General features: G+C 40.8%; 1 protein-coding gene and 1 long non-coding RNA gene across 10 annotated transcripts in view; one reads left to right on the plus strand and one right to left on the minus strand.

Moving 5' to 3' along the window:
- Positions 1–27,333, plus strand: part of LOC309631585 — a 481,022-nt gene that overhangs the window by 356,859 nt on the left and 96,830 nt on the right. The gene's annotated exons all lie outside the window — the stretch shown is intronic.
- DGKI (diacylglycerol kinase iota) overlaps positions 1–27,333 on the minus strand; it is a 477,321-nt gene that overhangs the window by 22,357 nt on the left and 427,631 nt on the right. For 6 of the 9 annotated variants that reach the window (XM_082398061.1, XM_082398060.1, XM_082398058.1 and 3 more), the window contains 2 exons: positions 11,144–11,181; positions 7,451–7,571 (listed from right to left, as the gene is read on the minus strand). In XM_082398061.1, the coding sequence (XP_082254187.1) occupies positions 7,451–7,571; positions 11,144–11,181 (159 nt within the window). The other 3 variants (XM_082398063.1, XM_082398064.1, XM_082398062.1) reach the window with 3 other exon arrangements.

A 27,333-nucleotide genomic window follows, 5' to 3' on the forward strand; every position in this document is an offset into this window, starting at 1 on the left:
GGAAAAGTTAATTTTAGTCTCACTCATAAGGGAGAGAACAGGAGAAAGAGAAAACATAAAGATGATGGAATTCCTTCAATATATACCAATGGGGAACATTTGGGTTTGGGCTGAGTTTGTATTTCATGAATACATATATCCTGATTGTGATACCATGCATTTCCCCTAAGGAGTTTGAAGGAATGCCATTAAATTGTCAGCAGAGAATTCCCGATTGTTCCCTGAATATAAAGGGAAGTCTTGGCTCTCTGTCCTTCCCAGGATTTACTGAAATATCCACACTCCATTCCATAGCTAACCTGCACCAGAAGATGACGGTTGAATCTCTACTGAGGGGATATGGGTACAAATTTCTCCATGAAATTTTCATAAGATGATCATTGCCCTTCTGCAGCCCTGTACCAGTTGTCACTAGAACGCTGCATATGATACTCATTTCAAACTACCCTGTGCTGTGGTTGTTTATCCATGTTTCATTTCCCTTGCTGGGCTTTAGGAATATGGAAGGCAGAAACCAATCTCATATTATGGATGAGTTTTGGCAAGTCACCTAACTTTACTACCCTTCAGTTTTTACCACCTGTCAAATAGAGATAAGAGAACTTACCTTGTAGGATTGTTGTAAGAATTAAATGTATGAATACATGTAAAGCATTCAGAACAGTAAAGATGAGCAGTGATTATTACTATAACATTTTTCTTCAAAAGTGCACGGGACTGGGCTTCCCTGGTGCGCAGTGGTTAAGAATCTGCCTGCCAATGCAGGGACACAGGTTCGATCCCTGGTCTGGGAAGATCCCACATGCCGCGGAGCAACTAAGCCTGTGCGCCACAACTACTGAGCCTGTGCTCTAGAGCCCATGAGCCACAACTACTGAAGCCCGCATGCCTAGAGCCCGTGCTCCGCAACAAGAGAAGCCACTGCAATGAGAAGCCCACGCACTGCAACAAAGAGTAGCCACCATTCTCCACAACTAGAGAAAGCCCGCATGCAGCAACGAAGACCCAATGCAGCCAAAAATAAATAAAAATTTTAAAAAAAATGCATGGGACAGAATTTTTGTATGAATGAATGAATGAATGAATGAAACATTTAAAAATCCACTTGGGCCCTGGCCAATATAGTTTTTCTCAGAGAGAGATCCATAAATGGAACATGGATTCAAAAAAAAGCTATGCTACATGAGAAATGGTCTGAAAAATAAGGGAAAGAAAAATACATTGTGGGGAATACACATCAGTATTCCCTGGTGAAGGCCAGGGTAGCTTTTCTTCCTTCGAAAAGAAGCGAAACTTCACAAACTTCCCAACATGAAAAAGGGAGCAGCGTGGTAAGTAGTCAAACCTTCCAAATGTCAAGTTTGCTGGCCAGTCAGTGCTCATCCCATAGGTTCTTCCACTGAACTGATGCGATTTTATCATCGATACTGCACTTGTATTATATATGATGTGTCTTTTGTCACATGCATCCTTTAATTTGCTTCCCACACCGAGGCATCCAAATCCCCTTTGCTATTCCTACCAACTCCCCGTGGCCTCTCTCTCTCTCTGGACCTCATTTCCCATTAGTCTCCCTGACGCTGCCAGCAGACCATTCCAAATCCTCCTCTGCCCCAGGACAAAAGCTGCACAGATGTGGGGAGAGCTGGCACTGGGAACTCTTAACAGCACCATCATCCTGTCCCAGCAGGATGGTGGTCGTTTCTCTCGGGGACCAGAGGCAGAAAAAGGGGGGGGTGGTGAAAAAAAGAAAAGAAAGACTGAAGGCAGAAAAAGAGGGAAGACAAAATAAGCCATTGAAATCAGAAAGGAAATGCATGAGTGAGATTTCTATCAGGAAACACAGTAGGGGGCAGAGGGGTGGGAGCTGGGAGAATAAAAACAAAAGAGCAAAATGTGCCGGGGTTGGGGGGGGGGTGGTAAAAGACTAAAACACCATAAAAGTGTCTCGGAGGGGTAACACTAGGGAGGAGGGAGTGGGCAAAAGTATGGCTGAAAGGAGTTGAAAAGCAGGAACCGCCGGGGGGGTGGGGTGGGGGTCTCTCAGCTGGAATCCCTCCCACATCCTCCTCTCTCCGCCCTGTCCCTGTGGAATTCTTAAGCTCTCTCCCTCCTCCGTTCTCTTTTCAACCCTCCCAATGCCCAAATTCCAGTTCTTCATAAAGGAAAGCAGCATGTCGTGTATTTGAGAGAAGAAGTCCCAAAGAAGATGCGGGAAGAGAAAAATTCAAGCCTCCTGTGGCTTTTCAGAAATAACCACAGGTCCCGTGCCCCCCAGCCCCTCAGCCTGGATTTCAAAGAGCTCTGAGAAGAGAACTTCGTTGCTGAATGTGGTGTCTGGGAGAATGACTAATCTCTCACGACTCCCGTTCAGAGGGCAGCATCCTGATTGTGGACCCCACTGCTCAGCGTCAATAAACGGTGAAGGAGAGGGCAAAGCAGAGGGGAGAGAGGGGCTCCCTGGAGTAAGGACGCAGAAAGCAAGCAAGCCGCATCAGTCATGAGCCTTGAAAAAGGCCGACTGATTTCTTAGGACCCTTGCCATTAAAGGCATCTTTACAGGCAGGTCTTTGAACAGTTTTTAGGATTTATATAATAAGACATAAAATGTAAAAAACTAAAACTTCAAGAGGTTTGCAGCAACTGAGATTATTAGGAGGGGCATCTCTTGATCTTTGGCACAGTGGAAAAGTTGTATTCATTTATCTTTTTATTTACATGATTTCAAACTGATCAGACCCACCCACTCTGCAAACCTAATGCTAATTTACAAACAACGATGCCAGTCTGGTAGAAATCCCTGAATCCCAGCCTCACAGAGGCATCTTCGCAAAGGATATTTTCCATCAGATCAGGGGAATTTCAGAGTCATCATCATTATTAAATTAGGCAAGACTATTCACTGAGCAGAGATCACATTAAGAAGATGATTACAGAGAAAGGGTCATGTTTTCTGTGTACGTGTCCCCGACTTCAAGAACATGATAATGTAAAAGAGTTTCTGTAATTGAAATGAGATGAATAGTTCTGCAAAGATACTTTCCAATTCTAAATGCACAGTTTTATAAAATTATATCAGCAACTGAAGATATTAAAACAAATGACAACAGAAATGGTTGAGCCAAAGTGCTTAGCTCTTAAGGAACATGGAGAATTAGGCTGACAACGTCAAAAGATTTTACATCCATGTTCCTGAATAACTAGAGATAATGAGGTTGATGTTAAGAATGAAATTGACCATGCCTATCAGGTTGATAAATACTAATTTTAGTAAAAATCAACTGCAATTCAGTTTCTATTATTTGACTGTAGTACTAAAAGGTTAAAAATTGCCACCCATCAATATACAGTGATCCTTGGAATGTAGATCATAGTAAAATTTTATTTTCAAACAGAAGAGACGGATTTTGCTTCATGATCTCCAGTCTTTCCCCCCATGTATCTACTGGCCAATTGGAGACCCTGGTGAGGCAGACACAGTGACCATGAGAACTGTTTGCCTGTGAGTGAAGTTGAGGTGATTACAAAAATCTCAAGTGTTTTCTCATTAGTATAAATATTAAACCAACTAATTTACAAAAGCTAACCAAAAAAATTAGAAAAATAAGCTTCCCCCTACCCCAAGTTACTAACAAATTCCTTGTGTCCTTCAGTTTTAACACACGGAGCTGTATCACATTATTCACTCTTTGCAAAAGACACCTGGGATCGAAAAGAAACTAGTTTAGTATTGGAATGTCAGGCTTTGATCAGAGCACTAAGAGATTTGCCAGCTGGATTTCATGCCAGAAAAAGTGTGTGTGTACTGATCTATGGCTGAGGTTAGAAACTCCAAGTCTTATGAGTTTGAGTTACAGGGGCTTTTAAAGACCGTCTTAAGGGAGTAGAAAGAGAAGTTGGGGGGTGTGTGAAAATCCATGGTGTTAGAGCAATATCATCTCAGGCCTCATCATTCAAGTCCCTGGGGAGACCCAGCTGAGAAGAGGATTTTTGGTTTTGTTTTTAGTGTAATTATGTCCCAAATATTGCATGGGACATACTTAATCCTTTAAAAAAAAAAAGTTATTGTTGTCTTGTATTTTTATTTGCTAAATCTTGCAGCCTTGGCTTAGGACCCTGAACCAAAGGAAAATATAAAAGCAGAGCTCCAGGGAATTCCAAGTGAGTCAGTAGTTCAGGATATTGAGAAGGGAGGGTCATCATTTTCAACAGAAGAAGACAGAGTAAGGGAGGGGGGTAGATTAAATATGGCCATTAATTATAAAGTAGAGGGGTCTATTACCCCACCCCTTGAGTTGGGGCTGGCTCTGTGACTTGTTTTAGCTGGCAGAATGCCACAGAGATGAGGCAGACTTCCCCAGCCTGGCCTCAGAATGTCTGGAAGCGTCCATCCTCACCCTCCAGGAACCTGAGGACCATCATGCTATGCAGAAGCCTGGGGTGAAGGTCCAGGTGTAGAGAAAGGCTCAGGTGTCCCAACCATCTCAGCTGAGAGCCCCGAACATGTGAGGGTCCATCTTAAATACAGACTCAGTCAAAACGGCAGCTCCCTGCAGCCTCATAGGTAAGACCAAGTGAGATACCAGCAGATCACTGATGCAGAGCGGATCGCAGAACCAGAGAAGGGAATGCTTGTTCTTCAGGAGAGGGAGAGAGGGGAGGAGAGAGAATTCCTAAGTTGCCTCATCACTCAACTAGACAGCCAGTGTCTCACCTAACTCTAGAGTAGAGTGCTATGTGGGTACTGAGCAGCAGTGGTATGTGGGTATGCGGGCAGACACTCAATCTCATCGGGTAAAGGGCAAACTAGGAGGGAAGGGTTGAGAATGATCAAGATAACAGCCACCAGGAGTACTTGAATCTGAGCTAGAGGCAAACAAAGTGACAGCATATATCTAAAGTTCACCTGAACTTTATACAGTGGAAATCCTGAGATCTTTTCTATTAAGAGAAAAATAACCATGGAAGCTTTGTGACCTTTATGCACTGTGGGAAGCATGCAGTCTTAGCCAGAGGTAACTCCTGGAGGAGACAGTATGTCTCTAACAAAAAGCAAAGCCCTTACCTTGGAATACACTCTTTTTCCCAGGCCTGAGGAATGTAAAAGAGATTAGCAAAGCTATCTCAAGCCAGGAGACCTCAGGGAACTGAGAGTCCTGGTTGTTCCCTATGGCTGGGGGCTGTGTGTGAGCCTGGTTAAGGGAAGATAATGTTCAAGGATAGTTGTTGTAAACTTGTTGACATCCGTGGTAGTGACTGAACTGAGATGATAAGCAATTCCATGGGATTATTGTCTAATAATAAGTTCCTCTTCTGTCTATATAAGATTCAGTAAATTCTAAATAAAGTGCCTAGGAACCATCAGTTTTCTTGGTCCTTCTGACCCCATACTCGCGGTGCTATTCAGTCCCTTACCCCTCTCCGTCGGGACCTGGAAGACCCCCTGCTTTGGCTGGACGATCGCAATGCACTGTCTATGGGGCTGGGTTCTAATATTTGGTTCTGCCTGTCACAAGCTTTTGGAAGAGTCACTATAAGAAAGAGGAAACACCTATGATGTGTGTTGTTGGGGGCGGGGGGTGAGAGAGGCAAGCAGAATTGACGCCACCAATGCTTCTCGAAAAGTCTTGCCTAAAGAGGAATGCTTTAATTGCTGGGGGCAGAATGGTCAGGGGAGTAGGAGGCAGAATATGCACACCCCAGACACAGCACCGGAAACATATCTAGGCTTTCCCAGGCAGACAGGCTTGGGATTATCCAGCCTAGCCTACCAAGGGGAAAGAAAGCCTCTAATGACGACCATCCTACTTTAACTCCCTTTCCTCTTCCTAAACCACTCTTTCCGCCATAATTCAGGCCCAGGGTTCAAGCAAACTCTCCATGGTGAGAAGGTACTGAAGACAAAGCAAGGTGAGTCTAATGTGAGTGACAGTCTAATACTTACCTTACAAGGTCCTTGTAAAGATTAAATGATAGGATGTGCTCAGTATAAGCACATAGCATATAACCTGTGCTTGAGAAATGGTAGCTAATGTTATCTATTTGTGGCTTTACAATAGGACTTAAGGCATCTACATACAACTGCTTTAAATTTAATGATGCATAGGCTTATATATTTTTTTAGCCTGCAATTGCTTGATAACAGTGACTGTATTTTGTTTTCGTGTGTGTGCTGGTCTATAACAGGTAGTTCCTGTGACGTACTCCACAAATATTTGATGGATGAATGAATGAATGAATGGAATAAGACATGTTTGAATTGCATAAAAAGAGGAATAAAAAGGAATGTGAATCAGACATAGAAAACAAACTTACGGTTACCAAAGGGGGAAGGGCAGGGGAGGGATCAACTGGGAGTTTGGGATGAACAGATACACACTACTGTACATAAAATAGATAAACAATAAGGACCTGCTGTATAGCACAAGGAACTATACTCAATATCTTGTAATAACCTATAACAGAAAAGAATCTGAAAAAGACTAGATATGTTTATATGTATAAATGAATCACTTTGCTGTACACCTGAAACTAACACATTGTAAATCAACTATACTTCAATTTAAAAAAAGGGAATGTGAATGTGTACTAATATGCTTACTATTTACAACCTAAATATGATACAATGAGGGTAGGCCACAGGCTCAGTGCTAGGGCTCGCAGAAAATCTTCCAGGATCTCTGTGTACCTGTATCTAGCAGAGCTAGAGACCCCTCAAAAACAGCCAAGCCAGGGAGATGTTTCCCCCTTCTTTCCTATTTTTCAGTCCTAGAAACACTATAAATGTGAGAAGCTGAAAGTATGGTCAACATTTGATATTCCTCTCATGTGTTTGTGCCTCTAAAGGACTATCAGAGGTACGTGCTAAAGTACATGATGTAACACCAAATTACAAACCCAGTTAGGACACCATCCAGGAGGTGAACATGGCCAGCCACAGAGGACACGAGAGTACCAGATGTTTTCAAAGAGAATAAAGTGTGACTTGAGTTGAAAAGATGAATGAGACTCAAACAGAAAAAAAAAAAGGGGGGGGGTACTAGAAAGATGGAAAAAAAATATGCTCATTACTCCTCAGAATGATCAGCTATAAATATGGATTAGGTACCTGGTCCCAACTAGTTAGCTTCCCAAAACATAAAAGCTCTTCCCCAAACAGTAAAGCACGCTATGCCAAGGCCACATTTGGTTTGTCTTCTAGTTTTTAATTAATCAGCCCCCAAATACCCTGCAAAGGCCTTGATATGAAAATTATTTCTGTTAATGGCTTGGTTAAGATGACCTACATGTGTAAGGGATCTGGAATCCCAGCTCCCTCAAATAAGCAAGGAGAGTCAGCTAAAGTTGGAGAATATTTCCACCATTCTGAGGACAGCCTGGATGAAAGTCAACTCAGAAAACTCAGTCTATTTCATAGATAAATGATTCTTGGTTCGCTGTGCCTACTCACCATGGTCAAGGATATATTTCACAATCTCCCCGTTGCCGGTTTTAGCTGCGTAGTGAAGGAGTGAACAGTGGTCTGGTCCCTGAATTAGCAGGCTGCCTCCATTTTTATAGCTTTCTATTAGCTGAAAAAGAGACATAGGAAAAGCAGCTCAGGCACAGTCCAGAACAAGGGAAACAGCTAACCGGTGATAAAATAAAACTAATGTAACAAACCACAAATGTCTCCATCCTCAGAGGACACAGAGAAAAGTCAAAGAGATGAAGTAACCATTCCTGGGTTGTGTTATCACTCAAATAGATGGCCAGTGTCTCAGCTAACTCCAGAGAGGGTATGTGGGTACTGAACAGCCTAAGGAAATGGAAACATGCTAAATTACTTGTTCCTTTTCTGTTTTTTGTCTTTAACTTTTCTGGGCACTGGTCTCTGTCTCAAGGGAGTAAAGGGTGGAGAGGAGAATAAAAGATTCCCTATGTTGGCTCAGTATTCTCTTGAGTGAAAGAACAATTAAGTCTATAGGCAGGAATAGCTTGATGTCTGGTAGCTAAGCTCCTTCCCCGTCCTTTAGTTTTTTCTCCAATCTCTAATGAGCCTAGCTACCGAGTACAGAAGCTGCTTCCCATTTTCCAGCATGCGCTCACAACGCATATGCACACGGCAGACACACGCACACCCATGTATGTCTCCTTCCTTCATCCAGATCTGCAGCCCAGCCTGCATGCCTTCTGTTAACTGCCCAACATATACCCAACAAGGCTTGAGATGATGCATGGGATAAGAACCAGAAGGGTTCAGAGAATGTAGTAGTAGAAACCTAAAAGACTTCAAACATGAGAACAGCCTGGAAAAACCAGATATTGCAGCCTGGGAATTAGGTGGCTAAATGAGGACACAGTCTAAGTTTGTGAAATACTGAACGTTATAGAAAGTGTAACTGGATCTCCGTTCTCTAAACTGCAGTATATCAGAACAAGAAGAGCCTTTCTGGAGCTTCTAAAAGGTAGTTTTAGAATAAATAAGAATCAAATAACTCAGCAGGATATAAGCAAAAGGAATGTGTCTTCCACCAAGAAGTTAGATGGCACAGCATTATAAAAAATCAAACAACTCACAGGGTTAAAGAGAGTAAACTCACAGTTCATGCGTTCACTCAAATAAAATCATAGAACCGCCATGTGCCAGATGCCAATGAAACAAAGATGAATACAACTCGGCCACTGGCTTCCAAGACCTTGCCATCCGTGGGGGAGACAGATGTGTAAAGAATTGCACAGAGACGGAGAAGAACATGAGGAGGGTAGCACAGGGCACTAGTAGGGGATGGAAAAAAGTCAGGAAAGACTTCCTGGGAAATTGATCAAAAAGGAGTCGTTGAATGGAAGTAAGGAATATATGGGGTTTTCATGCCTAAACTGTGAAGCAAAGGAACAGGAAGAAGTAGCTAATTGTCTTCCACAAAAATCTAAGAGAATCCTGTTCTGTTCAACTGTCTTGTCTCACAATGACACTTCCATTCTTTGTGGGCAGATCCACAGAGGATTTGGGCTCAACAGAATAGCAGAGACCCAATCCATCAGCTGCCCTGCTTCTGCCTTTCTGTGGTGTTTACAGACACTGTGAATGTTAAGTTAGTCCACGGGCATTTTATGCAGCCCAGCGTATAGGAGCTACTCATGACAACCTTCACACTGGGATGATCCTGGGTTTTCTGTTCTCGGCTCACTGGTGCACTGCCACCCCCCGCTCCCCACCCAACCTCTCTCTCTCTCTCTATCGCTCTCCATCCCTTACATGCACACACACACACACACACACACACACACACACAGTTTAATATTTAATATTTATTGTACTTTCTACATGGGATAGAAAAATGAAAGAAGATAGAGAAGAAAAAAGAAAAGGGGGAAAAAATACTTGGGAAGGAAAAGAAAAAAAAAAAAGAAAGAAAAGAATGAAAGAGAAAAACCCTAAGCCTTTATATTTTACCTCTCAGTAAATAAGGTGTTATTAAGTCATTTCTTAGTCATTTAGGAAATAATTACAACAGAGAATGAAATAAGACAACCAGCTGAATATACTGATTTCCCATCTCTCAAATAATTCTCTACTAAGTACCAAAAAAAAGTGTGGTAATACACCCAGGGACCTGGAAAATCTGTTGCCTAGACTAAAAGTATATACAAAATAAAATGAAAAGGTTTCAAATGTACAACAGTTTGCAAAATTTTCTGGTTTAGAAGCTCTGCAAGGGCAGGAATCAGGTCTTAACTCACACCTCTCTTTCCCACAGAATCCACTATACGGCCCTGCAGGGAGTATAGGATAGTATTGGTTTAATCCACTGCTGGGAAATGGCACTGAACGCATAGGCACCCACACTGCTTAGAGAGCACTTTCCTCTTGTGGGTCACAATTCCTAGTAACACTATGATCTGGACAGTGGCACAGGCACCATTCCCAGGACTATGTGTCTAAAGACGGCAGTTTATCAAGATGCTGGCAACCTTCTCACCATTTGTCTTCTGCTAGTAACCTGTTAAAAATGTAGCACAGAGATTTTGCAGTTTATTCAACAGATGTGCTTCAGAAGAACTTGTATACAAGGGCAGTGCTTCTCAGCTTTCTTTTAAGGCTTCTGGTTTCTCAATATGCAATGGCGCCATACTCCACGAGTAAGGCAGAGTCTCTGCCCAGGGGCAGTTGTCGGTATTACAGAACAGATCAATGCCAGTGTGGGTTATACAGGGATATATGGGCAGTCTAAGTCCTGATGCCTGAAAATAACTTGGGGCCAAATACAGGTTTTAGGGTATTCATAGATTATATTATATTTTATAACAAATATTTGCCTCCCCACTATGTTTAGCTACTAAAGAAACACAGATTAACACTATATTAATAAAACAGCTATCTTTTTAGAGTCCCTTCTATGTAATAGAAACAGTCTTAAGAGCTTTACATGAATTTTACATTCAATCCTCACAATAAAGCAAAGAGAGGGGCAATGTGATTCCATTTTACAGATGAAGAAACTGAGGCACAGAGAGAATTAGGCAATAACACAAAGTCACATATACAGTGAATGGCAGAGCCAAGATCTGAACCCACGCAGCCTGACTTCGGAATTCGCATTCACTCTAGAGGCAAGCAGTGACCACCTCCTTCCCTCTAAATTCGCCAGAAAACATGAGCACAAATCAAAATATTCGAGGCGGATCAGAGTATCTTCTTCTGATTCACTGTGATCCCCAAAGTTCAAAACTGTAATAGTGTCGTAAGATGTAGGCTCTTGCCTAGAGAATGTATTACTGGGTATTGTCCAGGTTATTCCTACAGATGCATTCATTTAAAGACCTATCTAAAAAGAAATCTTTAAACTTCAAATTTCAGAGAGGAGGAATTCCGAGCACCGTGAGCACTGCCTCCTGGGGACATGCGTCGGTTGTATCTAGTCAAGGCAAATAGCACAATGCCTTTGCACAGACCCTTTGCTATTAGGAGATGTAGCGATGCTGTGAAGACCCCTCTCATCCTCTCTTCTCAGTCCTCAAAAAGAGCATCCTTCCTCCTTCTAACCAGCTAGTACCAGGGGGATGAGAAACGATATACGGAATCATGAAAATTTGGTGAGAAATGATGTTGATTTAAAGTTCTTAAAGAATCACCAAAAGTTCTGGTAGGAAGATATCTTACCTTCATAAGATCACCAGCTATTACTGCCTGCAAAATTGCTGTGGAAGACAAAAGAGAGATGTCCCATTAGTAGAAGACCCTCTCATTAAAATATTATAAAGGGCTGGATCCTCATTTTGGAGACACAGCCTACATTTGGGGCAGGAACCAGGGGAGGAGAAGCATGCCAGAGGGTGAATCTGGGAACAGACTAAGGCCTTCCCTTTAGCCCTTCCCTACCTGGGCACTCATCTCATACATCATTCTAGAGCCTGAGCCCCCTCCAGCCCAGGTACAGTAAAGAGAACATGAAATTTAGAGTCACACATATTGGATTCAAATCTTAGCCCTGACCCTTACAGGCTGTGGAATACTGGGCGAGTTATTTAACCCCTCTGAGCCTCAGTTTCCACATCTGTAAAACAGCAAGCCTCAATTGTATAGGATCCTTGAAAGGATTAATTCAATCATCTAAATGTTCTTGACTCATCCACTGATGCAAAGGAGGTGCCTAATCATGATTGTTTCTGGTCCCTTCTTTCTAGTTCCCTCTACTTTGTCCTTTTGGGGTTCAAAAATCACTAGTAATTTTGTTTGTGTGTTTTATAATTATAAATAAGTACCTACTGCTATGGAAAGAAGGACAGGAGACAGTAAAGAAGAAACACATATTTTGATTATGTTCTGAAGAAAATAACCATATATTTAGCATAAAATTCATTGGTGATTCTTATAGAAAGAACTCTAGAAGTCCTAGGTAACCTAAACTAATTGTAAGACTGTGTAGCCGAGGGGAAAAAAATATAAGTACCTGTGCCTGTCATGTGGGGTGTAGAAGAGGAATGAGAAAATATAACTGATAAAAGGGGGAAGGAATACATGAGTGTCTAATGACAATTATGGTTCCTAAAGGGAACATGTGTATTAGGTTGAAAATGGTCCCTTTAGAAGAATAAATACTTAGATTCTAAAACTGCTAAAAAAAAAAAGATTATTTTAAGGCTTTAAAGTCACCAAAAAAATTAGAAGATTTAAAATTTATTTTTCAAAGTGTCATTTTACTCTTCTTGTTTCAAAAATGTAGTATCAGGTATCAAAGTACATGGAGCCCTTGACCGTCACTGAACAAAGCCCTTGAAGCGTTTATGGTGAGCAGTTATGAGCCCTGGGTGACCAGAGGCAAAGGACCACAGGCATGTTAAACTCGTTCAATGGCCCAGGGCTGAGTGCCTTCCCTCTGGCCAAAGCAGAAGCCTTGAGAACCTGTGGAAATGATGAGGGTTCCTTGAGCATATGGGAGGAAGAAGAATGCAGGAAGAATAGAGAAAAAGGAAGAACAAGAAAGAGAGGGAGGAATGTTTCTTTTCCATAACAAGCTGTAAGCAATCTGCTTTTTTCACCTCCCTTTGGCTCCCAGCACAGTGCTCTTTGTACACTATCAATGGACATCAATCAGTTGTTGAACTGATTGAAAAGAGAGCAAGGAGAAAAGGAGTGAGAAGGCAATGGAGATAAAAATAACAGAAAGGGAATTAATAAAACGTTATGCACCCAAAGAACCCAAGAAACGTGTCTCGCTCCTCCTAGTATGGATGGGACCCTGGGGTTCAGGGTGCAGTGACTCTCTCGGGGCACAGAGCCAACGGTGGCCCCATCAGCACCATAGTGTGGGTCCCTGTGACCAGTCCCAGCCTCTGTCCAATGCCCTCTGGGAGGTCGCCCTGTAGAAGCTCTACTAGGCTCTGTGAGGCTTACGGAAAATGGAAGAAAACAGTCTAAAGGTTGTCAAGCTTATAGTGTTGTGGAAAAGGCACTGGATTGGAGTCTAATTCCAATCTCTATAATTTACTAGATATGTAAATTTAAGAAGTCATTCAAACTTTTTGAACCAATTTTCTTATGTAAAATAAGGTTAACAGCTGCCCTGCTTACCTCTCTGTAGTAAAGATGAAACCAAAAAAGTGCTTTATAAATAGGATAAGTTATATTGACAGAAGGGGTAGAGTACTTTTGTGACTATACATAAGTACATGAAAGAGACATATGAACACTTCAGAAGGAGCCTAGCAATGAGGGTAAATGGGTGGTGGAGTCAGGCAGACTTCTCTCTGTTCATAGGCCCCGTCAGAAGAGAGGCATGGAGGAGGGAGCCAGGGGGACGGTTGACGCTTCACCCCGAGATGTCAGCTGTGCCTCAGAGGACGGGGAGGGGGAGGCAGGGGAAAGCATGAGCAATTGCGGGTCTGGAAGATCGACTCAGTCTGGGCTTTTATACTGTAGGCTGTTCTCTTGACTGAGGTAGAGTATCCATTTAGGAAAGAAATAAGGTTAGGGAAATTGCCTGAGAAGGCAGCTAATGAAGAGCCTTGCAACTTGCATGCAGAAGTTCCTAGCAATGTAGTGCCTGCGTTTTCAAGACCATATTGGAACATTTCTCAAGTTTAAAAGAAATAGAAAAAAGAAAGAATAAAGGGGAGAGAAAAGAAAAGTGAATTCGCTAATTTAAAGCACCAGTGAATAAAATTTGGTGCATATAAGCAATAAATCAGGATGATAACAAAAATTCGCCAGGATAAATACTATTGAAAGAGCCCTGAAAATGAATGAATGAATGAACAGATGAATGAATGAATGAGAGGCTGGAGGAAAACTTATGCTAGCTGCGGAGTTCAAAGGATTGTTGGAGGAGGTGAAATTTAAGGTGACTCTTCCACAATAAGTGGATTTAATTAGCAAAGAAGATTTGGAAAATCCTTAAAACATGAAGGGAAGATATGAACAAGGACTTGGAAGTTAAGAGCCATGTTGTCTGAGGGGCCCTGGGAAGAGTTCTGCATTATCACATCTGAGGCTGGGTTGTCTTAGGTCATAACTGTGGAGTTCCTAAGGGAATGCTCCAGGGAGCACCTCTACGTCAAGAGAAGGAACCTGGATTTTTATCCCAAGAGTAATGAGAAGCTTTGGAGGCGTTAAAAGTAAATCGAGGATCGTATAAATGTCCTGACACATGCCAGTTTGATTCCGCCCCTTCCCTCCTGCAAACAGAGTTACGACCTGCTCTCAGCTCAATTGCTCCGGATTACCCCCATTACGGCGGCTTTCCATTGCTCCCTCAGACTCACTCAAAAGCATTTTTATTTATGTCTTTTGGTTTCCTACAGCCTCCCAATTTAAAGTCCCCATGAACAGATAGAAGAGCATATAAAAGAATCATAACCACAAATAATTTCCAATTGTACTGGAGACAGAAAACATGAATATTTATTTTTAAGTCAAGCAATACACTCAAGGGTAGCTATTATGCAAACATTATTAGGCACAAGGCCCTCTTCTCTCCTGATTAATGTCCTTCCCTCCTGAACACTGTTGTTTAAGATTTGCTCTGCATAAACAGAGCCTGAATCCATTAGTATTCAACTCTAGATAATAACCTTCTGAAAGATCAAGCTTAAAAACAAATAATGAGTTGTTATGATTACAGTATTATTCTTTATTATTTCCTCAGCTCTGAGCCTGCCTTCTTGCCTTTTCCAAAACTCCTTCATACTGAGGCAACAGTGCTCCCAAATTTGAAAGAACAAGGGAAGTCAAATGGCCAATGGGACACAAGGGTTATTGAGTAGGTGGGTACTGAGTTTCCCAGACAATTAAATCACATAAACTTAGACAGTCAGACAGGAAAGTAAGGGGGTAGAGAACTGAAAAGTTTGTCAGTTTTAGAGTTTAGAAGTTGAATCATTAGTTCACAAGAAATGGTTTATTTTTCCTTCAGCACTGTAACTTCCAATCAATTGCTAAACAGTAAACATCCTGAGAGAGAAAGCTGGAACTGAAAAGTCAGGACTACCAGGAAGGAATCACTGTCTTCCTTCTCACAGCCTCTCTCCTAGTCCTGGACTCCCCAGAGCCTGGACATCCTTGGCCATTAGAGCACAGAAGGAAAAAAATGACTCCTATCACCTGGAATCACGATGGGGAGAAAACAGTCCAAGGGCCCACTGGCTGGCTCGCCTGCTTCTGCCATTGCAGGCCCTGTTCAAGGTTGACCATACAAAATATACTCCATCCTCTCAGAGAGCTGATATTTTGGCAAGAAATCCAAATTAGGAAGGAATATATTTTAATTGAGTCTAGAATCATACTGCCTGAGTTTAAGTCTTGTGAGTACCATTAACTAGCTATAACCTTGGGCAATTGACCAAGCTTCAGCTCTCTCATTAGGAAAATGAAGATAAAATCAGTTCTTTTGAGACTCTGCCTTGCAAGTAAGCTCAAGAAACAGCGACTCTGACCACTGTGGTCTTCTGTGTAGAACACCATGGAATACTGATGTTTTTAACACCATTACACAGAAATGGATCACTTTCTTCTATGAAATGAGAAGTTTAGACTACGGTCAACTGTAGCTCTAGAAAATGGCATATGACTTCCAAAGGGATAGTTTAAGGTTGCGAAGTTTGCTTTGCAGACAAAAATATTTGTAAATAAAAAGTATACAGAACTTGGCAAAGCCACATGTATGTTTGTAAATCTCAATAATCTACCAAAATAACTACGCTGTATATAAAGAGTCACAAGCCTGAGCATTTATGTCTATTTAAAATTTTGAATCTTTCATGTTCAGTTATTTTTCAGTTTTAAAATTAATATTCTGTTGCTGAATTGTTTGTCACTTGCTAATGATAGCAGTCATCTAAATCTTTTTTTTTAATTGTGGAAGAAAAAATTAAACGTAACAACAAAAACTGTTGAACAAAGAATGGCTTGTGGAGGCCTAGGCGGTAAAAATCAGTTGATTCATTGAGAATCATAAATATACATCTGGCTTTGACAAGTTCTGCATACTTTTTACTCCTAAATATTTACATCTGCAAAGCAAGAATCACAACACAAAACTAATGCTTCAGAAGCCATATTCCACATTGCAGAGCTCTATTTAGCCTTAGTCTAACCCTATCATTTCATAGATAAGGAAAATGGGGCTTGAGAAGTAAATTGACTTTTCCAAGGTCACACAGATAGTTAGCAATCCAACTGAGAGACAGAAGGGTGCTTGTCTCTTTTATTTTTATTATTTCTTTTATATTTTCTTTTATTATTTCTGACTCCTAGGTCAGAGTTCCTTCCACCATGCTGTTTCTTCTTTAACTTGGAGCAAGGTGGGCAAAAATTAAAACAACCCCAAACAAAAGGTTCATGAATGCATCACATAGAAAATGAAGTCAATTTATGGTTTTAGGTTGCAACTCTTTTTATGCCAAAGCAGACACTGAATAACAAGCATCCCTACGGCGAATGTCATGTTCACAATTCCCTTGATCTGATCACGACAGGTGTCTTCACACTTTTCCTTTATTACTTATTTCTCAGCCACCAGAGAGTCTGCACCGTCAGATGCCCAAGAGCTTACTTCTCTGAGATACATATTTCTGCATAGCTTTTCCTGCATTTTCCTTATCAGCAGCATTCTGTCCAATTTTTCTACTTTGTGAGCAGCAAGCCCTGGTACGTGAGCAACAAACTGTGAAGGCTTAGCTCCCAAAATGGAATTTAATATAATCGTGAACCATAGCAAAGGTAATCTAACACACATTTAATGATAATGGATAACTATCGTGAATTATGCTAATTAGGCAGAAAGGAGGAAGCAGCTCATGAAAATGACTGACAATTGATATTATTTTACATAGTCATACTGAACAAACCCAAGACGAGGTGAAAGAAAGGAGGAATTAGATATCTCTAAAGACCTCTGCGTTTTAATCTAGGCCTCAAGGAAGTTTTGACAGTTGATGATAAGATACATGCCAAGTTCTTTGCTAATAATAGCTAGAATACTAAGGGTTCTTAATAATATATTAGAACAAACTCAAGATTATTCTTATAATGACACATAAACCTGTATCAGTTCCCTATTACTGCATAAGCAAACCATCCTAACACGCAACGGCTCTAACACGGGAATTATTTATTTTGTTCAAAAGCTGATGTTTGGGCTGGGTTAAGCAGAAATATCTGCTCTATCTGGCATCAGCTCGGGCAGCTTCACTGAAAGCTCCAAGAGCCACTTTTCAGAAGGTCACACACACAACTGGTAACTGGGAGCTCTGACTCCTCTCGCGCGGGCTTCCTCGGGTTGCTTGGGCTTCCTCCTGAAATGCTGACTGTTTCAAAAGCAACCATTCCAAGGGAGCCCAGTGGAAGTCACCTTGCCTTGGAAATCACACAGCGTCACGTCCGCTCTGCCGCAGGCTTAAGTTCACCCATATTCAAGGAAAGGAGACACATACCTCATAGCTCGATGAAAAGAACGTCAAAGTCCTGCTGCAAGAAGAATGTGTGCGATGGGAGATACCGCTGTGGCTGTTTTTGGAAAACACAAGCTGTCACACCCCACACTTGCATCGTGATGTGCGTGGAGTCAGTGGGTTGGCGCTGACTTTCAGTTAGGGTTGGGAACTGACCAAGAACAGTAGCTTCTGTCACCTGTGTGATCTATGGGAGTGTATCTGCACACAGTGTCATCTGTTTTACATCATGAGTATCTCGGCAGATAAATAAGAAAAGGTGGAAGACTACTTATCAGAAGGACCAGCTTTTTGGAGCAGCAAGAGGAAGGCAAGTAGAAGACTCTGCAGACAACAAATGCTGGTTGAACTGAATTAGGAATTCTGTATAAGGTGCGCTCTCTTTAATCATCAGATGTGAGAAGAGACTGCCCCTCCTCTTTTTCTTCTCCAGTCAGGCAAACGCTCACAGAACTCTAGTCCTGTGTTCCTCACGCTCTGCCGACTGGCGTCTCCTCCACTGCTGAAACACGGAATGGAGGGTTACAGAGCGCACCTCTCACGCAGTTTGTCATCTTATCATCTCATCGTCATTGGGATTAACCCATCAGTGGCATCTAAGGGCCATTCAATGCTACAGTGGTCTAATACTCAGATACCACCTGTGCCAAATCCCTCTTAGCATGTGCAACCAGAGACGGAAGACATAAATAGGTTTTGTGTCTCTCTAATGACAGAGTTAATCCTCAAATTCAATTAGTCGCTGCTAATTGAATTCACGAACGTATATGGGTTCTTTCCATCTGCTACAGCAATCTTTTTGAAGCTGCTATTAGCATGGAAGAGGTTTCCTGTTTGGAGAAAAAATAAACATACCCCATCCAGTGTTCCCTCCTGGCAGAAAACGTGCACCTTGCTGCCAGAGGACCAGGACGTGCTCTCTTCAGAAACAGTCAGTTCCGTTTCTCTTATACAGCACTGGAATGATCTATAAACAGTACAGGAACCAGATGTCTCTCCCAAACATCCCACTTGTTTATCTCTTGTTGTGAAATTGTTCTCTGGTTGTTTTACATGTTTAAGTCCCATCTCTGCAATTAAGCCACAAGCACAGGGATTGTGTTTTTAATTTTTTTCCTCTTTGTTTTATCCATACTCCACCTTTCAATGAAAACTCTATAGTACAGGAAATATATGAAGTGCGCTTACTAACTACCTGGTGGATACTTATGGTCTGGTGATTCAGCTGGCTATCATTTCAATATTCTTCAAACTCTGGGTCAAGGAAGACGTTCTAAGGAATAGAAGAAAGTCTACTTTACTGGCCCCTGCTACACCTGGCAGTAAATTTTGGAGCTGAAAATAGTTCCATATCTTTTTAAGGTATATAGTGGTGTTTATTAGAGGCAGTGACACACCATTGTAAGTATCTCAATAAACCAGAAATGGTTATATTATGGGTCAAATGAAAGCCTTATACTAAGCAACGATGCATGTTACTTACTAGGACATTGGTAGTAAGTCTTGGCTCACTGTTAAAACAAATGTCATAGGTTAATTAATCTGCTTTGGGCATTGGGTTAGAGAAGACAAGTTCACAAGTTAAGGGACCAATTGGGTTCATACTCTTCCACAGTCACAACCTGTTACTTTCCACCAACTGTGAAAATACGTGCTAACACTAGTCACTGGGGGACCAGAGAAGTTCTTGAAAATACCTTCTTGACAGTCTATATAGCTCAAAATTAATGTTTTCTCTAGTGATGACAGATTAATATTATCATTTCTGGATGAAGTGGTTCGACACACTTTTTTATGTAGTACCATCTTCTAAAGGAATACCCAATTATTCCCATAAAACTAGAAAAATATAAATTCATTTTTAGCATCAATATTATAGAATCCTATCAACTATTTTTGTTCAATAAACATTGAGCTTCCATCCACAGGGAGGTTTTTTCCTATTTGTAAAGGGTTTCAATCTGATTACAACTTACTAACTTCATGAACCCTAAATAATTATAGTACACAATAACACTCTTTCTCCTTACGAATAAAGTCATACCTACTAAAATGCTTAGCGCACTGTAAACTGCTTTAGCAATGTAAGAGATTAAAACAAAAAAAGTTCCAGTATTCTCCAAAAGTCCTTCATCCCTAGAATGTCGAGAGAATTTAATTTAGATTGACAAACTTTGTTTATTTTTGCTTTCCTGGCATTTGGATGATAAAGCGTAATCCTGAGAGGGTAAGAGAAATGGAAGAACTAAGAGATAAGGTCCTCGTTAGCCTCACAGATGAGAGGACGGTGCCAAGGAGAAGAGGAGCTGCCGGCCTCAGGTCCTAATGATGTTTGCTGAGGATCTTCACGAGAGCATCAGGGATTCGGCATCATCCCTTCCCTCAACGTCAGGCTGGCGTTCCTCCTGTGACGGGTCTCCTTGGACTCATGTGATGTATTTTAGTACTGTCCTTCAGGACCTCTAAGAGGATCTTAGGTTGAAGAAGTGCGCTCACATTTCATTCAGTGGTAGCTGCAAGCAGATCTGACAGCGCCTGAAAGTGATGGATGGTTATCGGTTTTAACCAAATATCAAGACTGCATGGGAAATGGTGTTTAAGGCCAAGATCCAAGTACAAATGAGTGTGCTCTTGAGCTCAATAAGATGATAGGTTTATAGGTCATCCGGTCATCGGGATGTCCGTTAAGTACCTTATCATCTCCTAGCAGCACACTGACCACTCTGTCAGGTAAAGACCTTTGGAACTGAGAAGAAGACCAGGTTTAGCCAAAACACTCCTCCCTGGAACGAAATAAAGCCAAGGAGGAGTTGACACAGCAAAAGACACTTTCAGAGACATACCAGCAAAATGCACATACAGCAAAAGTGTACCTTTTTCGAAAAAGGTAAAATTTCTAGAGTTTGTCCTTACTTGTAAGTGTGAAGACAGACAAGATCATTTGTATCTGCAATTAAGTTATAAGAAAAACACTAATTTAGGCTCTTCCCCATATCAACATATGACAGATATTAATTGGAAGCACAGAAAAATTAAGCATTTTACTTCAGAGAAATGAAAAAATAAGTTTTAACTTTCACTTCAATATTATGCTAAGTTGACTAAGCAATATCATACCTTAGAAGCAAGAATTATAAAGCAAATGGTTAGTTCTGAAGCTTGCTCAAAGGATAAGATACAAAGTAGAAAAGGCTTCAGTATATGAGTTGAACTTCAAAGGTATTTATTAAAGAGCAGATTTTACTGTCCAGTTGCTAAGACAGAAAACAATAAAACTAAACCTTCATTCTTCTTAGGGATTCATATACTCTAAAGACAGAAAGGTAAGGGTACCTATAAAGTAACATGTGTACACTTACACAACCACATGCGGCTCTGCTTGCTAAAGAAGTAGGGTGATGTATGGAATGATTTCCTAGGGAATTTGTTAGAAATTGTTTAAAAAGGGAAGATTTGCATTGGCAAAAAGATGGGAGGAGAGTTCTCTATAGAGAAGACCAGCAGCATAGAGCCATGGAGGACAAAGTGATAAGCAGTTTCACTTGATAAAGAAGGAGAGCTGAAATGGGAGCAGGGAGAAATGAGTCAGAGAAGTAAAAAGAGGGTGCTTCCAAGACTCAGAGAGCAATGTGAGGTCAAAGACTTTTTAAAAAAAATGTCAGTGAAAATCACTCAGCAACTCCATTTTCCAAATGTAACCTTGGGTCATGTCTGTCACTCTTTTCCTCGAAGATAAAAAGAGCTTAAATCTAGAGAAGAGGAAAAAAAGGAAAGTTCGCTGGGAAATCAATACCAGAAGAAGAACGTCTTTGGATGGGTCATGCTTTCCAAGAACGAGAAGAAGCCCTCAGGGTTAGTTAGGGAAGATACGAGAAACAGAGAGACGCATGATCAGAGAAACAGAGCCAACTGCTGCAGAAATGGTATGGTTTAAACGACTTTTTCACCATCTTGTAAAACACTACTCTAATTTTTTTGCAGTGGCTGAAATAACTGCCTTCACTTCCTAGAGTGAAAAGAGGGGATGGGAATGTCACCAGACTGAGCAAAATTGAGTGGATTCTGGCTGCTTACAAATCCCTTTTTCAATAAGCCGTGGGGCTTTGCTTTGTCAGGAGAGAAGCTGGAAGCTGCATAATTAAATAGTAATGTATTTTGTTACCTTGATAAAGAAAGCTGCCAGTGTGAAAGCTGCCTGCAGCATTTACGTGCTTTGCAAAGTCAGGTTTCCATCTTTTCGAAAGTTGGGTACGAGGTGAGGTGTGAAAATAGCAGTGCTGTTTGTCCTCACAAGCAGAAGTAACTGCCTGGTACTCAGCTGCAGGAATCCGTACGCTAGCAGGGCGGAGGCGTCTCCAAAACACCTTTCCAAAATGGCAGATGACGTTTTTGGTTTTGCCTCATGTGTTTCATTGTCCAATATTCTGTCCTCGCTTAGATGCCTCAATCTATTGAACAGAAGGAGCCTTAGACGTCAGCCAGCTCAGCCTGCTCAGTGAAGACACCAAGGCGTGAAAGCACTGCCCTGCCTAAGGTTACCCAACCTGCAAAAGGCAGAGCCGAGGCGATGCCTGGTCCTTCCCACGCCCAGAACAAGGCTCTTGTCTTTGCCTGATGCTACCATCCACGTTCAAGTGACCACTGCCCAGAATGACACAACTCTTTCTCTGTCCATTGGGCTCCCTGAAGGAGATGTTTAGTTCCAGTAAATTTATAAAACAATAGGCTTAAATAAAGTCATAAGTCCATGCAAATAGATCTATCGGGTCTATTTATAGAAAAATATATTCCCATTTTCGTTGACATTGACAGTTTTTCTTGCTCTCTCTCTTGCATTTTTACACTCCTGCTCTGTCCCTTTCTTTTGTTAATATCTGCAAGCAAACTGTGCGCTAGGCATAGAGCTAAATGCTTTCCCCATATTATCCAATTTAATCCTCACAGTAAGTCGACTAGATATGTAGTATTATTGTTATCACCCCCATTTGAAGGATGAAGAAACTGAGGCTTACTGAGGTTGACAGTTGCTCAAGGGCACATAGCTACTGTGTAATAGCGCCAGGCTGTCAGCCCAGCATGTGAAAGGCTGACGAGGGAGCCTTTTCTCCCCAGCAGGGGACCACACTGTCCCCCTTATGTGGCTGTACAGACTGTCAGATAGCACTACGGTGTCACTAGGTGATGAAACGAGGTCCTCTCTTCCCAACATTTCCCTGGTCAGCCACGAGGGATGCAGCTTTAGTTGTCTCCATGCCCCATACTTTTCTAGCTCTGATGAGGGCAGGTGCAGAAAATAAAGCTGCAGCACCAGGGAAAGGAAATGCCGTGGTAATGAACTACTCACAGGTATTGTGTGGAGTTACACTGACTGGAAGAAGGGATGTTGCATGAAGCTAAGAGAGTCATACCCTAAAATTCAGAGCATCCAGGAAAAGAGAACTGACACAGAAAGCCGGCAAAATGAGGAAGGAAGCATTTAGTTAACGTCATCATTTTGAAAAAGAGGGGCTGGACTGATGACTATTTTCCCAGCTCTATCCAGGACAGCACAGGCTAAGGAGCTATAATGGGCATCATGGGCAAAAAAAATACACACAGGAAAAATGCTTCCAAGATCCTGGAACGTACAGGTTGAAGTAACACATCCAGGATTAACTTCGAGGAACCACCCTAAAAAAGGAACAACGTATTCTAATATTTTGCAACTGGTACTCGTGACAAGAGAGGCTTAGTCTAAGACCGTGATTCAGTTGCCAGCACCCACCCAGTTCTTTGCAAGAGAAAGCCATCAAAATGAAAAACAAGCTTTAGGTAGAGCAGATTGGGTGAAAAGTTTTCATTGGCTATTAGGGTTTCTAGTTAAGTAGAACACAGACAAATGGAGTAACAATAACAATGATCCTTATATAAGGACCATACTACAATAACTGCCAATGTACCTGCTAGCCCCTTGGTTATATGGGTAACCCAGACAATATCATTCTACAGAGTAAAGAGCTTAAATAAACAGTAAAATTTATAAAGCCAGTGCAATTCTTCATCTCTGCTCTCACAGATGATGACACGTGGACCAAGACAGTCATTTCCCACTCCCTTTTTAAACACTTACCTGTAGGACAGGTGATGTATCTGTAGGAATGAGATCTATGAAAGCTTCATTTGTTGCTGGAGGATCCACGACACAACGGTATTTGATGACCTCTTCCCACCCATCCACTTAAAAGCAACCAGGAGATTAGCCTTCATCCCTTCCTCTCTCCTTTTTTTGTTACTTTCCTATTTTGCAGTGTTTTAAATACTTTAACTTAAATATTCTCTGAGGCCAAAGGCAATGTAAAGCAAAGTTGTATGTAACTCTTAGTAAAGAATACTCCCCCCTCAACACACACAGACATCTATAATAAGGCTTCAAAAGATAATTAGATACTAATCACCAACAGCGCATTCCAAAGAACCCAAAAGGATCAAAGGATTATACAGTTACAGTCAATAGTCAGATTTAATAAGGGGGGATGAGAGAGAACAGTAGGGTCAGGAAAGAACTAAAGTAATACAACCTGATTTTGGAAAGCCCAGGGTTGGGGGGGGGGGTTTGTTTTGTTTGCTTGTTCTGTTTTATTTTGTTTTTAATCAGCAGTGATTGTCTGTTTTCCTAGGAAATGTGAAAGACTAGCCAAGGAAAAGTATGCTGTCATCTTTTTTTTTTTTCTTTTTTTCATGCTGTCATTTTTGTTCCTTTCCTTTCACACAGCCTTTGGGGAGCGCCCAGTGAGACCACCATAAAAGGCCATCTTTTCAGCACATTAGTAACTGAATTTCTTTGGAAAAGGACCAGCACTAACCTATCCTCTACAAGAGGGAACAATGTTAATGAGGCTACAATGGAACTCAAAGATTTGTACTGGAAGGTGCTGTTTGCCAACACCACATACTGCAGCAAATGTTACAGTGAGACTTGTATAGAGGGAATCAGGTCTGTGCCAGGGCACAGCATAGAATGGGGCAACATTTCTATTCATTGAGTATAGAGTTAAATAAGAAGGGCAACACCACCCATGGAGAAGAAATTTGGAATACACTCAAAAAACCAGTCAGCGAATAGGGAAGGATAAATCACAGGCATTTGAGTTGTTAGAAAAGTTCATCATTGTTTGTCCTTAGAATCGATGGAGGTGGTTCGAAAACACAGAATTAATGAGCACAGAGGAGGGGCTGGAATGAAGGACAATGAAGATGGTTTGCCAGAGAGATGGTAGGAGGGTACATAAGCCATATGGCTGTGTGAATACAAGGGAGATGGGATCTGGAGAGGGCCCCCCAAGCAGGATGTAGAAATAATTCATTCAAGCAAGTAAACAAAACCAGGGTGAGGAAGAACCTCAAAAGGGAGCACTAAAAAGTTTGAATCTAAATACAAAAGCCAATAGGGGATTCCACAGTCATAAACTGAATTGGGGGCAAAAAAACAAAAACAAAAAAACCCTCTAGCAACTCTGCATTAGCTAGCCCAAGGTCATTGCAAAGTGGCATACTGCGATGGCCAATATTGGAAACTCTTCCTAGCGAGGCAATTAAAGATCTGCAGATGTTTCCATCTGTATCATTAGTCAAGCTTACTTATCACATTTTACTAAAAAATAGTTTATAGAAAATAAAAAGGAAAAACATCTAACTTTCTTAATCCACTCTACTCTTCTGGTCATAAAATAATTCTCTTCGTATGTGATAATTTTCTTAAGGAAATAGGTACCTTTCAAGAATTCTACCTTTTTTAAGATTGAGTGCTACTGACCGGAAATTAGATCCCTGTTTCCTTGATTATGGAAGTATGGAGGTAAAAGAAGTGGACAAGAATATAACTTTAAATTGTTCTTTTGTGTCAAGGGTACTGCTCACTGATACGAGAAGAAAAAAATAAAATCTCTTTTTTAACGACCAATTCCCGCCCAATAATTATGAGGTCTCCTTTCAACAAAAAGAATCAAGATTTCCTATAACATTAGCTCAAAACTTAGCCATGCTATTGAGAGACTATATAGACGGGGGCTAAAAATGGGATCTGGATCTAGAGTATGAGTTTGAATCCTAGTTCTACACATGTGACCTTGAACAAGTCACCTAATAGGTTTGTGCCTTAGTTTCCTCATCTGTAACATGGGAATAATAGTAGTACTATGATTGTTGTGAAAGTTAAATATATATAAAACATTTAGAGCAGTTGGTTCAGTATTTAATAGTTTGGTGTGACCTTAAAGTTACTTAAGCTCTCTAAACCTCAGCAGAACATCCCTTAAGCCACTGCCTGGAACTTATTAAGTTTTAATAAATACTGACCTTGTTTTTCAGTTTTAAGTACACATAAGAGTATATTATGCCAAATAATTTCAAAGGAGTAGTTGAACTTATTTTTGCTAAAACACAAGGACCCAAACCATTAATCCCTCCAACCTTAGTTTCTCAAAAATCAATTATTCTTTAAAAAATTTTTTTAATTTCAGGAGGTATCATAGATATTTAAAAATATATATAACTCTCAAGATGTGTAACTTTTATTTAAATAAAAAAGAATATAGGTTTCTCTTTTTGATAATAAGGGGAATGAGCTACTTCCTTAACAATTTAAGCTAAAATGCTGCATTAAAAAAAATCAGGAAATGTGGGAAGATGGTGGTAATAGTTGCAGCAGACTATTTGAATATTCCTGAGTCTCCACATATAGAGAGACAGAGGAACCAGAAGAACCAAAAACACATGGTCAACATTTAAGACGAAGTAACAAGATACCCTTATAAACCTCAAAATTACGAGTGGCTGGAGAGAAGACACCAAGAGTCAAATGACCTGCATTCTATCAACGTCTGTGCTGGAAAGCACAGGAAAGCATCAGGGCAGCTGATGGACCTGAGAAGAGGAAGCCTCAAAACAGCCAACAGGTGTTCACTGAACAGTACAGTGGGCCAAGGTGAGAACACCTACAGAAACTGTCAGAAGCTTTTCCCATTCCCACAGCACATGAGTGCAACGGCCCCCAGTAAGGACTAAAAGTACCTGGGGCATTGCAGCCAGGGCTCCCCTTCAAGATAGGACCCAAAGTGAGGGTACTCTTCTAAGTGGAATACACACTGAGCAGAACAGGGGCAAAAGGAGTAAAGGAAAGAGGTCTGGATGGAAGAGAGGCTAGGGATCAAAGCCGGGAAGTCTGAGAAAGCAAGCTACCACATTTTTAACAGTACACAAAACCAGCCGAAGAAAGAGCTCTCTGAAGTTAGAACAGCTAACACATGTTTTTCTTTCTAAATTTCAGAAAAACTAATTTCACATAAAGTATCAAAAAAAGGATGTAAAATCTCACATGAAGGAAAAAAACCAACAATAAGGAACAGAATAACATTTCCACAGATAATGGAAGTGAATCACAAATACTTGCTATAAAAAACAAGTAGTAACGTACTCTTTCAAATGAGCTTAAAGACACATAATACAAAGAAATAGCATGAATCAGAATTTGAATAACTCAGAAATGAGGTGATATTAATTCAACAAAACACTAGAAATAAAAGAATAAAACATTTTGCAAATTAAACTAGAAAGAACACAAGAACAAATAAATTCAACCAATAAAGCCTTAAGTAGAAGAAACAAAGAACTTTTAAAAATCAAAAAGAAAAGAGGAAAGGGATAAAAAGAATTTGAGAGAAAATGGCAAAGGTTGAAGATAAGCAAAGAAGATAAAACAAACATACAAAATGAATTTCTGAAGAAAACCAAAGCAAAAAAACAGAACAAACACTTAATTCAAGAACACGGTTCTGAAGTTTAAAAAATAATAAACTTTATATTTAGATAGTGTCATGTCTCAAAATGATCTACATCCAGGCATATTTTCATAAAAGTACTGAACAT

This window comes from Balaenoptera borealis (genome assembly GCF_965194805.1).
Source record: "Balaenoptera borealis genome assembly, chromosome: 7".
In the NCBI taxonomy this organism is placed as follows: Eukaryota; Metazoa; Chordata; class Mammalia; order Artiodactyla; family Balaenopteridae; genus Balaenoptera; species Balaenoptera borealis.